This window comes from Labrus bergylta, chromosome 6 (assembly GCF_963930695.1).
Source record: "Labrus bergylta chromosome 6, fLabBer1.1, whole genome shotgun sequence".
NCBI lineage: Eukaryota > Metazoa > Chordata > Actinopteri > Labriformes > Labridae > Labrus > Labrus bergylta.
Window position 1 is genome coordinate 20,671,893 of NC_089200.1, and position 16,442 is coordinate 20,688,334.

The window sequence follows — 16,442 nt, forward strand, 5'->3', positions numbered from 1 at the left end:
ACATCGTTTTGAAGAAGTCCTCTGAAGCAGCTCCTCCTTTTAGTGAGGTCAGGTCCGCCTCCTGTCAGCGCTGCAGACGCAGATACCGGCTGCTCTCTCGCAGAGTGCACACTTTCTCCACTCTCGAAATTACCCCGCGTTATCCGTGACAATGAAAAAGATGACGTCGCGTTTAAAAGCTTGACTTATCTCATGACACCTCTCTGGATACATTTGTTTTATTCTGGAGCCACGAGCAGGCTATGCAACTTTCTTGGCAGCTACTTTATTTAGTGACGGGCTGTGCCTGCTAAAGTACTTGCAGATTATTTCTATATTCGCTGCTCTTCTAGCCTCATCATGGGTAAGTTATGCATTGTCGTCGTGGTGTGCTGTGCGCTTTTTCCACGGGGCTCTGCGGCGCCAGTGGCCGGGGGTGAAGATCCCGGGTCACAGTATGAGATCAGCGCAGAGCAGGGGGAGCGGCTGCAGGAGGAAACAGATGATCATGAGAGCATCCTCTCTAAGGTAGGAGGATCAATACCATTTGTATTTCATATTGCATATGGTTACATTTCTGTGCATACAAATTCGAACGTTTTTTGATTGAGCATGGTGGAAAAATACATTCGTCCTCTTCTCTTTTTAGCTGCTGGGTGATTATGACAAAGTGAAAGCCCTATCGGAAGGCTCTGACTGTCGCTGTAAATGTGTTGTCAGACCCCTGAGCAGGAGCGCCTGCAGGCGGATAGAAGAAGGGAGCGCCTCTGTGCAGGACTTCTACACCGTGGAGACGATCTCATCCGGACCAGAGTGCAAGTGCGCCTGCATTGCTCCTCCGTCAGCAGTCAACCCGTGCGAGGGGGAGTTCAGGCTGAAAAAACTTAGGGAAGCTGGGAAAGGGAATATCAAGGTGAAGATTTCTCCCAGTCCGTTTCTCATGCTATAGAGTCCCTCAGTACACACAAGTCACCCTGGTATGCTCGCATGTCGATTTCTATATGGATTCCTGGATTATTCCAGCTGTGACTTTTGATGAAATTCAGGAGAGTGCAGGGCTAAATGTAGTAAATTATAAGAGACCCTAGGTTCTTATGGTCAGGTGCAAGGCCGTATATTACGCATGGCATGTCTTGAATTGGCCAAACCCTTTTGACGGAATCCACTTGATCTTTTCAGCTGACCAGCATCCTGGAGCTGCTGGAGGGCTCCTTCTATGGCATGGATCTACTCAAGCTGCACTCCATTACCACCAAGCTCATGGGTCGCGTGGAACACATTGAAAAGGTACACTGCATATGTCATTTAAGTTTTGCAAAGATTGGAGAATATGTTGGTGAAACCAAAGCACACATTGGTGGTTTTAACAATGAAAGCTTCTGCATTTAGTGGGTCCATAAAAAACCCTCCCTGGGCCAGTTTTCAGATTTATTAGGGGCTGGACCTGGAAGAAATGTTCAAGCTTTCCATCACACATGGAAGTGTTAAGAGTTTTGGAGAAGACAGACTACATGTCTAAAAAACAAAAAAACAAATGACCTTTTCTGGTCTTTTTTTCCCATTGTAATCGGAAACTACTCACCAAAATCAAAGGATTAAAATGCTGATCAGATGTTTCTTAAAGCAGGATTTTTATTTAACAAAGTGTTTTAGCTGAAATTCACTGACAAAATCCAAAAGTGTATTCTTCAGTTGAGAAATAAGAAACAAGAAACGAGTTGCCAATGCCAATATTATAACAGTGAATTTATTATTCTTGAAGTGAACTCACTGAATTGCACCATAGACATCAGAACTTTATCCAACCAAACAGGTGCAGCAACAAACATGTCCTGACAGATAGAAGTCTAAAAATCTGCTAACACCTGTCTGAATGTAGTCTGGTGAGTTGTCATTTTAATAAAACTTGACTGGATTTGAAGAAGGAATTGGATACCTGCAGCAAACTAATGCTGGCTCACATCAGTTGTTGTGAGGTTGAAAAATATCCTTTATTGCCCCCACAAATGTTTGTATTTGTCTCTCCCTGTGTGTGCGGAATTAGTGGGTGAATTGGACATTGATATGTTGAGTTATACGGATCTGTGGCGCAACGGAACTTGATGTCACATTCAACACAAGTTACACCTGATGTGATGTACAAATCTGCTTCCAACACAACCGTTTTCACAGACTTGCATGCAAAGTTTATGAAATGTAGGGGTGAATCATTAATTCTATTACTTTCAGCTGTGTCTCTATCTCCTGGTACGATTCATGTATGATTCATTAGAGGCCACTTCAGAGAAAGAAAGTCTAGTGATGTCAGTTTTAGTTAACAAAGAAGCAGACTGCAGTTTAAAGTGCGTTCTAGAAGGAGTCTAAGAGAGAACATAATAGATCAAGAAAAGCATCAAATGCAGTCAAACCGTTTCAGTAGGCGATATTTAATAAAAAATTCAAAAGTGTCAAAAAAATAAAAATGGCAGCATTTAATGCTACAACTTACAAGTCCTAATGCTGTAAAAAAAATAACTGTTAATGATTCATGAACTCCACTTAAATGTTTACCCTCTCTTGATTTTGTCCATTACTGCATGAAGCTGGTATCTTTGAACAACACCATGGATGAGGTGATGCCCCAGGAGAGCCCTCGGATCCAGGTAGATGTGACTGAACGCCCACCCACCCCTTCATCCAACCAGCAACAGGACAAAAAGGGAGTCAGTGGGGTCAGCGGGGCAGCAGTGTATCAAAACCCAGAGGTTAGTTTGACACTGATATCACAAGGTTAAAAGATGCAGACAGAAACATATGTATGATATGTTGTGCTATAATTACACATTAGAATAGCAGCTTAATGACAGTGAAACATTCTCTTGACAAGGCTTTTAAGTTCTATTGCATGCTACATCTATCAATATTGTCACATTGTGAGACAGATACAGTTATACTGTTTTCAATTAAATGAACTGTAAATTAAATAAATGAGATCAGAAAAGTAACAAACAAAGGAAGTGTTCGGTTTCAAATTTTTGCTGCTTAGACTAGTGAAGCATTTTAAGTCCTAAAGGGGCAATGATGTTTTCCTCCCACTAATGCCTTCATTAAATCATTGTATCCATGCTAAAGGACAAAACATTTCATAAGTTATTAAGGTAAAGGGCAGGTCTAATATAGTTATTAATGTTTATCTGATGAGCTACTGTAAGAAGCATAGACCAAGGTTATAAATAAAAAAAGGGAAACTAGAATAAAATATTAATTAAATAATAAGATTATTCTGGATTATTGTTACTTGGGTTGCACTAGGTAGTGTGTGTGGTCATAATTTCTTGAGAGTAAACCAACATTCTGCAGAAACATCCTTTGTTTTCATTTTACTCAAATTGCAGTGAGTGCTACGTTTGAAAGTGAAAAGTAAGCAACATCAGAAAACAGTACTTTCACATTTACAGAATGAAATAGGCTAATACGTAAGAGGTACTGCTTTGTCCACAAGGCGGCACCAAATTGACCAAACTTGAAGTTCCTCACAGGAGCTTTAAATTGGTGGTTAGTGCATGTGCCCCATGTACAGAGGCCATAGTCCTCAAAGTGGGCGGCCCAGATTCAAATCCGACCTGTGGATCCTTTCCTGCACGTCATTTCCCACTCTTCATTTCCCTGATTTCTGACTCTATCCACTGTCCTATCTCTAAGCCCAACAGGAAATCTTCAAAAAAATATATTGTTCTTACAGACTGACCTCTTGGTTCAGACTTGACCATGTGTTTTTGCCGAAGTTGTGCACACTCTGGGTAATCTTTAAAAGAGGTATTATAAGATACATTTTGGATATGCTGAATGATGGATGAACCTTTGAACAAATCTGGCTAAATTGTTGGTTTGTTTACAGCTTGTCTGCTTGTTGCTACTGATATCATTACGTGCGCTCAAAAAACATAGAAATAAAGCACAATACTGTTAAAAAGAATCCTTTGGCTGTGAGGTTTCTCTAAATTTTCCAAATTAGAAGGAAGAATGTTCATCTGAAATGGCTTTCGCACTGTCATATGACACCTAAACTCATTCTGTCCACCAACAGGGAAAGTATGAAGAGAAGTTTATTGAGGGAAATCCATCTTTCCTAAAGACAGATGGTTCTGCTCAGATCATTGAGGTCAGACCTCGGGTGACTATGAAGAACGTGGCTAACAAGGAGACTTCTCAGGTGTCGAAGACTGGCCCCAATGGAATGATCATCAGAGGGATGACTTTTTATAAATCTGAGCCAGATCCGATGGTGGCGGATGACGGGGAACCTGGAGAGAACTGTGAGTTCAAAAGATCATTTAACTCACCGCTTTGCTTTGAAGGTACTGTATACCTTCAACTTTTTCCTTATTAACCCCCACTTGGCTTAGAATGGAAGAGGATAAGTGGTTTGGATGGAAAATCACCTCAGGTTGATTTTGAGAGGTGGATGGAAAGAAAGGCACTCAACCTCTGTGCGTATCTGAGCTGCCTGTCAGGAACATCTGCTTGCTGTTCTCTCGGGTTCTCCAAATATTTCAGTGGGTAAAATGGGTTGGAATCTGTTTCTTCTACTGGTAGTGGCTTCTAAGTATGTTTAGGTAAATGGAAGGTTAAAGCCATTTTATAACTGTAATTAAATTACTCAATATTTTCCATTTCTCTTTCTTAGTTTTTGAGTATCATGGATTCAGTGGAGATGGCCCAATTAACCTCTTCGAGGAAAGTCTTCTTCAGCACAGAGCCGCTCTCCCCAGGCAGGGGGCTGGACCAAGATCCCCTCGACCAAAGAAAACAGGTCCATCCACCAGTTCCATGAAGACCAGCAGCAAATCAACAGAACAGAAAATAAATGAGCCCACCTCGAACAATGACTTCATCAGTGCCATAGAAATCCAATCAGCTGATTTGTCTGAAGATGTTCAGAGTGACACATCAGTCATGTTTGGCCTTACCACCACAGAAACTTCACCTGTGACTACTCTAAGAGTCTCTACTGGAACCTCTAAGTTTCCAATTCCTTTAATGGCTGAATCAACCGGTACACCTCTAAGTGTCACTGCCAAGGACACAACTAAAACTACAATTAACACAACCGAGCCCTCTGTAAATATAACAGCAGAGAACATACTACAACATTTGACATCAACAAATACACCAACCACTGGCATGGCAACCTCCACTGTAGAGATAAAAGCCATAATGCAAACTAATCCAAGCACAACTGCAGCTCATTCAAGCACATTTGCACCCAAACCAGCCACAGAAGCTTCAACTACAAGCCCGACTTCCACTATGAGAATCACAACACAAGCTGCCCTGACCACAACAGCTTCCAGCACAGCTGCCTCCACCCAAGCTGCTGCCACAACACCAGACTTAGGAATTAAATCTACCCTCTCTCCTCGCTGGACTCTGCCTCCAACTACCCAGAGACTGATCACTACTTTGCCACACACTTCTCTGCCTGTCACCACACCTGAGACTACCTCGTCTTTAGCTACAACTACCACCACAACAACCACCACTACCACCACAACTACTACTACAAGGCCGGGCAAAAGGAAATACAAAATAAGCTGGGATGAGGAAGAAAGCGTTGAAGGACACCCAGAATTAGGCGAAGCAATGCAAAGGCAGGAGGAATCTACTTCAAGAAAACCTGGTGAGAAGAGTTTTTTTTTTTTTGTAAAATGAGAGGAACGCAATGCTAAGTTTAGCTTCTTCTGTATTGAGTTGAAATTTTTTTAGATGTTTTTTGCCTTTATTTAGATAGGACAGTGGACAGAGCAGGAATTCAGGAGAGAGAGTGAAAGTGGAGAATGACATGCGGGAATTAAGCCACAGGATGGGCTTGAATCCGGGCCACCTGCTTGGAGGTCTAGCCTTCATACATGGGGTACCTTGTAAAGGTATCTCATGTATGAAGTAAATAAAGATAAAGATAAAGTAAATAAAGATACCTTGAAATAAATAAAGATACCTTGAACCTTGAACCTTGAAACTTGGGGAACGACTTAACCACTAGGCCATCAGCGCCCCATTCATTTTTAATCTTTACAGTTTTAAATATTTGCAATTATACAACATTAAGAAAACTTGGACAAATATGTTACAGTATAAGGATTGATGATTAGATACTGAACATGCTATGCTAGAGTCATGCTAGCAGCTCCGAGAAGCTAAGCTTCGCTGTCCTTTTAGCTTCACGCTTATGTTAGCATGCTAACATTATGATGTTAAGCTAGTGTATATTTTCCATGTTACCCATCTGTGTAGCATGTTAGCTTGCTACTATGTGGAATAACAACCCTAAATATATAGTACATCCTTAGATTTGTGGATATTTTTAAAGGTTCGCCTGAAAAATCTGAATGACACCAAAGTCTGCAGATATCGGGATGATTGCATCTACACCAGACCTAATACCAATCCCTCCAAACTGTTTGGGAGACATTTAAAGCTACCGATTTTAACCTAATTTTGTGCTGGATGGAAGTAAGTACCACCAAAGCCAGCACACTTCATCCTCTGAGGACCATGAATGCATTTAATGTTATATCTGTCAAATAGTTGCTGAGATGTTGCACTAATGGACCAAATAGCAGACCAACAGACCAGCCCTAAAACCCTGTTGCTGAGGAGGCTAGAAAACACCATAGCAAGTACTTTCAGGAGCTTAAAGTCAAAGCTAATATACCGTCACTTTTCAAATTAAAATTAGTTGTAGTAAGTTTGAATAAATACCTAATGAATGGCATGGCAACACAAGTTCACTTTTCATATTCTATTGAAAGAGGTCATTTAGAAAAATATAAAATTGATGTTCCATGAATCTTTGAAGTTTTGTGTACTTTGTGGTAAAACTAAACTCTTTCCGTGATTTAAGCTGGTTAAAACAAAAGCCTTTGATTATTTTAAGACTCCTTGACGTAGGTCTGGATGATGTTAAACTGCGTCTTAATCCTCACCCATGGCTCTCTGACTCTTTCTAAGGGGAGTGTAAGGACACTTTGGCAACGATCTCACAGCCAGTGACTCACAATACCTATGGCAGGGACGAAGGAGCATGGATGAAGGATCCAAAGTCTGACGATAACAAAATCTATGTTACAAACTTCTATTATGGGAATAACCTTCTGGAGTTCAAAGACCTGGAGGTTTTCAAAGGAGGTAAGTAAGAGCCAATAGTTAAGATTTGACTTCATTATAATTTGTTTCCCTTTGTTTAACCTGATACTTCTCAATGCTCTTTACCCTTTCCAGGCAGATTTACAAACTCATACAAGCTTCCATACAACTGGATCGGCACAGGCCATGTGGTCTACAATGGAGCTTTTTACTATAACCGTGCCTTCTCAAGAGATATCATCAAGTTTGACCTGCGCCTACGCTATGTCGCCGCCTGGACCATGCTGCATGATGCTCTAATTGAGGAGTCGTCGGTGCCATGGGAATGGCGCAGCCACTCAGACGTTGACTTCGCTGTGGATGAGAGTGGGCTGTGGATCATCTACCCAGCGCTCGATGACGAGGGCTTCTTACAGGAAGTGGTTGTTCTGAGTCAACTGAACCCTTCTGACCTCAGCATGCAGAGGGAGACCACCTGGAGAACTGGGCTTAGGAGAAACCACTATGGAAACTGTTTCATTGTGTGCGGAGTCCTGTACGCTGTCGATAGCCACAACAAGAAGGAGGCCAACCTGGAATACGCCTTCGACACGCACACAAACACTCAGATGATTCCCAGAATGCCTTTCACCAACAACTACACCCACACCACACAGATAGACTACAATCCCAAAGAGGGGGTTTTATATGCATGGGACAATGGACACCAAGTCACATATGACATTAAGTTTGCCTTCGTGGACCCTTAGTGAGGGTTTAAAGTAGTTATTTTAAAAACTAAAGACTATGGTTTGGATGGATTGTAGATCAGTCCACATGGCCATCAGTATGGGGACAAAGGAGGGCCAAATGTATGAATATATTTCGGTATGACTAAAATGTTTTGTTTTTTTAAGAAAATTTTAAAATAAATTAGCGATGAGCCTGATTCCTCTGTTAACACATCATGATGTACTGTATATATTGTTATACTGTAAAAACAAAAACGCCTTACTGGTTAAATGAATGTAGAAAAAAATAAGCTTCCATCAGATTCACAATTTATAACAGAACCAAGTTCTTGAAACGTAGTCTTTAAAGATGTCGCCAAATGATTTTTGTGAGAGTACAATCTCTTTTTTTATACACATTATTTTGTATCAGTTTTTTCTCTGCATCATATACCACAGGTTTTCTAAGAGGTGATATCAAAGAAATTGCTTTTGACTTTTGTCTTGTGAAAGCACTTAATCCCTCCACATCAGACTGTTCTGATGAAGCTACAATAAAGTCGGAAATGCTTACAGAACACTTTGTATTTGTTTGGGTAATTGGTTAACTGTAAGGATGCAGGGATAGAGGACCAGGCCCATTAAGTGCGGATAAAAACACATAATTACAGATATACAAAGCAGAATTTTAGAAGTTTGTTACTGGCTACAATATGAGTAAATATATGGTAAAAGAAAACACCCAGAGACCGTATCTGCTCAACAAAAAAATAAAGTAGTAGTGATATTCCTTTAACAGCCGAAAAGATGCACACAAGCGTGTAGTTAGAGAAAATCCAGTGTTTATTTTGGTATATTTACATAGTAAAATACAGAAAAACAAAACCTCACAATAAATCTTGCTTTGTCCCCAAGTAATGTTTAAAGGCAATGAAAACAATGGGGAGGATAAAATAGATATTCTTAGAAATCAAAGGGAAAACAAATTACACAGCCTTGCTAAAGAAAACCAAAGCAACAGGCAAGTTCTTTTCAGTCATTTTTTTCCGGACATCCTTTGAGCTGAAGCATAATCTGAACAGTCCTGTAAAAGAAATACACTTTCAGAATGTGACGGAACAATCAGTCTTTTATACAAGCAAAAAAGTGACTTATTCTGATGATGTATAATTTTGTAAGACACAATCTCTACCCCCTAAAGCAAGGTCACAGACACATTAATATAAGGCATTCAAAGCCAGAACTGATCTCCCCAGATTCTGAATGTATAGTGCAACTTTATATAACTCATTATTTTTCAATGTAGGCATCAGTGCACCACGTAAAAGTGCAATTCTGCTTAGGACGGAGATGTCCGGACTTGGATTTAGAGTTGTTAAAAGTCTAATGTTAACCTTCTTTTGCTCATCGGATGAGGAGGGGGCAGATTCACATTGCTGAAGACACATTTTTTCGAGGGATGAAATCTGAGGATGTCCAACCAGGGAACCCACAATACAGAAATCTCCCGATACTAACATTTAAGAGGGTTTCACTCTAATCCAGAATTTATTAGAAAAGTTTCAAAAGCATACTCAGAAACATAGAGAACACGTGGACAATAGAAATGAGGGAATCGCCTCAAACCACAGAAGTTGGCACTGTTGTTAATTATCATAATAACAAATAAATATGTTAAGTGTCTGAATATTTTAATGAATATAAAAGAAGCACAGTGCAAAGACCCCCCCCCCCCCCCAAAAAAAAAAAGAAAACAGAAATTCTTCATCTATAAATTGCTATAAACTAAGCACCTGAAAGCTGAAAAAACAAACAAACAACATAGTGGTTAGCCTGCTAACTTTTGTCGATCACCTGACTTCCTGAGTTTAATGAACACCTCTTTTGCTGCTTTAGATGACTAATTCAGATAATTTAATTAGCTTTTAAAAAAAACATTTTTTCATTTTTTTTTTTATAGAAATTCTAGCGACATTTCCTAGTTAAGTCACACACAGACTATTGTGTTATTAAACATGAAAATCCCAAATGTTTTACTCTGCCTTTAGTTGTTCAAGCTCCCTGTGAGAATTATCTCTGGCTTTGATGCTTGTCCCAAAAGTAAAAAGAAGGAGCAGACTGAGAAGAGCTACTCTTACGTAAAGTATTTGTGTTATGAAGAGGTGACTTTGGGTTCAATGCTTGGCACCCTACAGCTAAGCAATTACCCTTATGCAGGCCGTCTGGGGTTACAGAGAGAAGTCAATGTTGCCACACAAGGAGCTAGCATCTGCTAGGACTCTGTTACAGAATACCTCTGTATATTAGCCCCTAATAAGGAATGTGGCTAAGTGGTGCTGACAATTTGACTTTCCTTTGTATTTCAATGACAAGTTTCATTCAAATCTTAACCATAATAAGAAAACAAGTGGTAGTACACCAAATTTAAAATACACACACACAAAAATTACATGAGGTCTTATGTTCTGTTTGTCTTTGTTTTTCTTTCCAAAAGAATCCTGTGCTGCTGGTGATCTTAAGCAGACCCCATTAGCACGCCGACAGGAGGCGCCGCCTGGTTTTCAGTAGGAGAGTTCTGGTAAAACGTGTTTGTGTGGTTGACCCGCAGCAAAGGCGGGATGGTTGAAGACCTGATGTGGAGGATCCGGGTGTCTGTTACTTCACAGTCAATCTGCATCATCACCTCGTAGTCTTTGTCTCTTATGATGCTGTCTGTAATGGCAGGAAAGAAAAGCAGAGGCTTGTCAGTTGATTGACATAATAGCAAATCAATTCAATCAACTCTCGACACCAATGTTGTTATCCAAATCGTCAACAGTATTCATTGTCATTATTATTGGAAGATATTTTCTGAACTGTTGCAGAAAAGAGACGATTCAGAGGTATATTGGGAACATAAAAGGAGTATTGTTGGAGGCAGCTGGGGGCCTGAAAACCACAGTGAGTTCTGGTGGAGGCAGGATAACAGATGGAGTCCAGAGGTGAGTCACTTATTGGATTTCTCCATCATAGAGATAAACAAAACTGCTCCAAACAACAGTGGGACATGAAAATTGAGAGGACAAAAGGACACAACTGGGGAAAGTGAGGGAGAGAGAAGGAGAAAAAAAGAATCACAGAATCACAAAAGATGAGTCAGGAGGCTTTAGGCGTCTTCTGATCAGAGAAAGGGGACATTTTGGTGAGAATGAAAGAAAGTAGAACATATGACTGTATATTGATGAGTCGGGATTTTGTGTTTGAAAAAAAAAAAAAAAAAGAGAGACCGCAACATCCCGCAGATGGTGTACAGCAGGAAGACGGACTGAAGTTAATTATCAAAGGGAAAACTGTTCCACAAAGTCAGCCTTTGTACATTTGACCTACAAAATAATTACACTGACTTACTCCTGGGACATTTAAGTTTGGATAAAGATTTTGGACTCGGTTTGTGGTCTCCTGCAGCCTAACTTTGTTTGAAGTGGACTAACTTGTACAATTCTTTGCAAGAATGAGTTGTCATTACAAAACATTGAGGAATACATTCTGTATTTATATCAATGGGGGGAAAAAAACATTTTATCTTCCTATGTATGTCAGAGAGAGAGTCAAAAATGCCTCCATATGGAGCACACAAGCCTAACAAACCAAGTGCATTTCTATATGACCCAGAAAAGGAGCTGTCTGTGTCTTTGAAACGCCTGAGAGCACTGTGAGTTGTTTTAAAGCTGCAGCCTTTTTCCAAGCACCTGTGCAAGACATCAGCTTCTTCTGCCTCTGCAGAGTCCATCAGACGTTTGCTTTAGCGGCAGAGAGAGCTTATCAGATGATGCTGTAAGAATACAATAGCCTTCTCTGCAGCCGGAAGACTCCATGTATGTTTATATCATTAAATGGATAAAAGACATAATGCAGAGTATGACTTCATCTTCTGCTGAACTTCCTCTATTGCACCTGCAGTGAAACTGGAATTTGGCTTCAGTTTTTAAACAGACATCTCTGGAAATCCTCCTCCGAGTTGTCTTATGTACTTTCTCACGCAAAGTCTCTCATATAACCCTTCTATATGAAGCCAAGCTGGAAAAATCATTCTCAGTGCATCTACATATAGCTTGATGATATCGATACTCATTTTTTCCCCCATGGTTCAAGGCCCTGTCATTGCTTTGAAGTCAAGCCTGAGGATTCTGTTCTGTTGAAAAAATAAACTGCTATGACATAACTATGACTCAGCTTATTTCAACCCAACAATAAATCAGAATGGCAGCACATAGTGTGAATATGGCATGTGCATAATAAAAAAAAAAGTGCAACCATGGAGGAACAAAATACAAGCTCACTGACTGGCTGTTATAACTGAGAAGAGATCCTGCTGTGGACAGGAGGCTGCAATCTTTGGTAGTAAAAGCAGACAACACATGTATACATGAAGGAGTTTTCTAGTCATTTTGAAGTTTTCTTTATTACTGTGAGTAAATCACTTTTTATTTTACTAAGAGGGCTTTGTTTTTTCAATTGTTTACCCAGATTGTCTTGACTTTAACCAGCAAGTACAAAGAAAATGAGAAGAAAGAAACTGATTAATATTACAGCCAAAAAAGTCTGTCTACAAATCCTTTTCCCTGAATTACCACAATGTCTGTATTCTACTCAGCCAACTGTTGGAGAAGCCTGAACGCTCAAACAGGAAACACACACACAGCCACGAGGCCAAACTTCAAACAGGAGCTCTTTGAAGAAGCTGCCAAATCTACCATCCTGCTCTTACATGATCCCCTTCCCCCTTTACTAGTGCCATCTGGAGACCTTCCAGAGTGTTTCAGCGACACACTGAGCTGGTGTGTGCTGATAAAACTCTCATGTCTGGCAGAGATGCACCTTAGGTAACCTGAGAGTGCATCATGGGAGGATTTTAACTGCAAGGCTGGAACAAACACTGAGGACATGTTTAGAGGAGAGAGACATGTAACAATGTATCTGCATTTTCAATCTTACTTACTCTTACTGTTGGCATTTTAAACTGCTTCTTAAGCTGTGTTTGCACTGATGCTTTCACAAAAATTAAGTTCATCGCAAACAAACTAAGTTCTTTTAGTATCTGAATTGAATAAAAGCATAACTAAAAGGCTTGATAAGGGTGGATAAAAGAAATGGAAGTATTTAAGGATCACACTGGATTGATTCAGTGTTGACATCATAACTTTATAATCCAGCATAAAATTCAGGAAAGTTTGATTCAGAAAATCTTTACATTGTGCATAACCTTAACAGAATTTTAATGAGCAAGTTGCATTATCTACAATGGAGAGATGAAGAAAATGTTGAATCATAAAGCATTGTTTTACTATTAAGAATGTCACAGGCAATAACAAGACTATAGGCGGTTACAGACCGGGGTTTTGACAAAAGCGCCGAAACGAAACTCCGCCATCATTACCCAACTTTCACTACCTTCAATGGCGGATCAGTGTTGGAACATCTATTTTCAATCATTCCAAAACCATGCGTTACATGCTGCACACGAGGTGTAACAGCGACTCGAGTATTCCTCCCTCACATGGCAGCCCGTAAGCGCCATGCTAGAAACTTTACTTTCCACTGCACAGCTTTGAGCTACATGCTAACATATGTATGCTAACATGCTCACTGTTGTGATGTTTACATGCTGATATTAATAGGTCTGGCATACTCCCACTTTATTCATTTTTGGCACGTTAGCATAGTAACATTTGAAATTTCGCACGGCTAAGGCTGCTGCGAATGTCAGTAATTCCTTAGTATGGTGACAAAAAAGTTCATTCTGATACTAAAGAATCTAATGAAAAAGCCCTATACTAGAAGTACTACAAGGAAATACCTGGGTGAACAAGTGTTTACAATCTTGAGGGTGACATGGATATAAGAGCTAAATATCACAGCAATGCATTCCATAGATCTTAAGACTTAGCACAAAAAACAAACATGTCAACCTCATAGGAAGGAAAGTCATGGAATAACCAATATTGGTGGGCTTCATTGTCTGGGTACCTTGGACATCTGAATTATTTTTATTGCTCTCAATGAAATAATTGTGAGATTTTCAGTCTGCATGGAAGCAGTGAACTAAATGGCAACACAAATAGAGCCATGCAGGTAGAATATCTTTATTTACATACTGTGCAGAGAACGAAGTCCCTTGGGCACAAGTTGCACATGTTGAAATTTATTTTGTAAGTCTGGCAAGGGTTAAACATTTGGTTTGCTAAGAGTGCGCTGCTTGTCAGAGCCCTGGTGAGTATATTTATTTAGTTAAGAGAAGGAAAATCTGACCCCCCGACTCCTTCAGTGGTGGTGCAACTCTACCCTGAACCCCAGTGAAAGCTGCCTGTTAACTCCAGTGCACATGTACAATCTCAGAGAAGTAAAAATAGCCTGTAGTGCGTCTGCCACAGTCGATCCACCTGTATATGATGTAATCGCAAAAACATTCCTCTCCCCCAAAACATGTCGCTTCCACTTGATTGAGGTACTTTCAAACTTGGGGGATCATCAAATAAACAGTCCCGTCAGTCCTTATGTGGAGATACTGCTCACAACCGCTCACATTTTCAGAGATAATCAAGAGCGTCAAGGTCGAGTTACTTTAACAGAACCTCTGAACCGTAGACGCACAGCAAGACAGAAACAGAACAGACAATGGCTTACATCAAAGTCTCTATCTTCCATGTTCAGTTATCGACCAAGACAGACTTGAGATTAACAGAGTTGACCCACCTCCTCCAGATGAAACCATTTAGTGACTGGAGGAGGAAGGTATTCCAAAAAAGGGAGAGCAGCAACTGAGAGCTGGAAAGAATTATCCTTCCCTGTGCAGCAGCAATCAGGCTCAAGAAAGAAGATGGTGTTTCTGATTTGCTAAGGGTCACACCCAGCTGAATATGTACATTTGCTATTAATCACTTAATAGATTCAAACTAAGGCAACATAAATCTGAAATACTACATGAAGGGTGAAATCTGTGTACACACATGGGGCTACACATACGTCGAAGGAGGTGGGACTACAGTATGTGGTTGCTGTGCATCTAGGGAATCATCAATGACTTCTTGATATGTCAGTGTCTGTTGGCTTGGTTTTTAACTAACATCTTTGCTGCGTGGTCAACGAGGATTACCGGCATTAGTAATGGTTGCTTCTGAAACTGACGCTACTGTAAATGTGCTAACATAAAACTGGTGTCAGTCCACCCACTAAAAGATACCACATGGTCCAGCTAACAAAGTAGATTCAAAAACAGACTTCTGCTAAAAGCACAGAAGAACCCACATTTTAGAATTTTTGAGCAACTGCAGACATTCACGACGGATCATGCAACTCCAAGACCCTTTGCTTGAGCTTACAAGAATCCTTCAAGACCCAATATCGCTTCCTGAAAGCCACCTTTGTTTGGCCATTTCAACAATAAGCTGAAAAGGAGGTCTTGGATTTCACTATTTGCTGCTATTTCAATGGGCCATCTGAGTGACACGGACCTTAACATTCCTCCCTGACATGACCAACCAAGAACAATGTTTACCTTCATCAATCTTCATCTCTAACACTACCCTCCTAGGGAAAAAAAGGTTATTTCCCGATGGCCATGTCTTCCTTGCTGAGTAAGAGGCTCAGATTCCACTGACTCACTCCTCTCCATGCTGGATGAAACACTAATCAAATCGCAAGTTGGGGATGTAACAGGAGAACAAGAGGAGTTCAGATAAAAATGCCAGGTCAAGAGCCAACAACAACAGGCTGTCTTGCTAATTGCTCACGCCTTGAATAAACACAATCCCTCTTGAGTGGACTTCCTGTCAGTTCACTGTCCTGCCAGCTTGCTGAAAACCAATCCACCTGATAATTAAATCTGCAGTTTTAGCCATAGAGGAATTATTTCCACTGAAATATCTGATGACCTGAATTTGACTGACCTGATCCATAATCCAGCACATTGAAGGACCACAGACTAAAGCCATCATAAACTCAGTAACATTAAAAACATCTGCTTAAATTATTCATAAAACAAATGTGCCCATGGAAGTCCCATGGTTTGCCAACACCATATTTAGATACTAAAGCGCATTCCATCTATATCAGTGTTAAAATAGTTTGGATGGGTTTTTTTTTTAGAGGCTGGCAAATATATGGGTGATTGCTTCTTAAATGGACAATGGAAAAAGACTCTTAAGAGGAAGTGACTATCACAGGACAGCCCAGCTTTAACAGCATGGATGGAAATTACAATGGACATCAACGAGAATTAAAGGACATCTGCATCAAATGAACCAATTCAGTTATTTTGGGGGGAAAAATGTATTCATTACGCAACTCCCTGTAAGCCTGATTGAATTTTCATAAATGAATAACTGTGTTGGAAAGACAAGACCACTCCCTACCTGATATAGTTTGTCTTTTCAGTGTTAACTTTGAGTTGTTTTCCTGTGTTGTGTGTGGTTCAGTCAGTGGCTGCATTTACACTTTACAGCATTGCTAAAAGCACCAGAGAGTATAATCAGAGGCCGAAGGACAAAACAGAAACCTCCACAAGCTCAGAGGGAGGGAGCAAAAACCTTCTTTAACAAGACGCCAGATGTCAAAGAAACTTTTTGGCAAAGAGAGCCAATAAAAACCTTT

At 40.3% G+C, this 16,442-nt stretch overlaps 2 protein-coding genes across 2 annotated transcripts in view; one reads left to right on the plus strand and one right to left on the minus strand.

The window, feature by feature from the left end:
- The first annotated feature begins 67 nt into the window (after window positions 1-67).
- Window positions 68-8,392, plus strand: olfml2ba (olfactomedin-like 2Ba). The gene is made up of 8 exons (XM_020647579.3): window positions 68-507; window positions 629-892; window positions 1,159-1,266; window positions 2,562-2,723; window positions 4,046-4,274; window positions 4,646-5,638; window positions 6,970-7,146; window positions 7,240-8,392. The coding sequence occupies exons 1-8, from the start codon at window positions 340-342 to the stop codon at window positions 7,851-7,853; spliced, it is 2,715 nt and encodes a 904-aa protein (XP_020503235.1). The 5' UTR covers window positions 68-339; the 3' UTR covers window positions 7,854-8,392.
- Window positions 8,393-8,639: 247 nt separating this feature from the next.
- The window catches only part of atf6 (activating transcription factor 6), a 34,416-nt gene continuing 26,613 nt past the window's right edge, over window positions 8,640-16,442 (minus strand). The window contains exon 16 of the mRNA XM_020647605.3: window positions 8,640-10,526. Within this exon, the coding sequence (XP_020503261.2) occupies window positions 10,330-10,526 (197 nt within the window). The 3' untranslated portion in view covers window positions 8,640-10,329. The remainder of the gene's footprint in view (window positions 10,527-16,442) is intronic.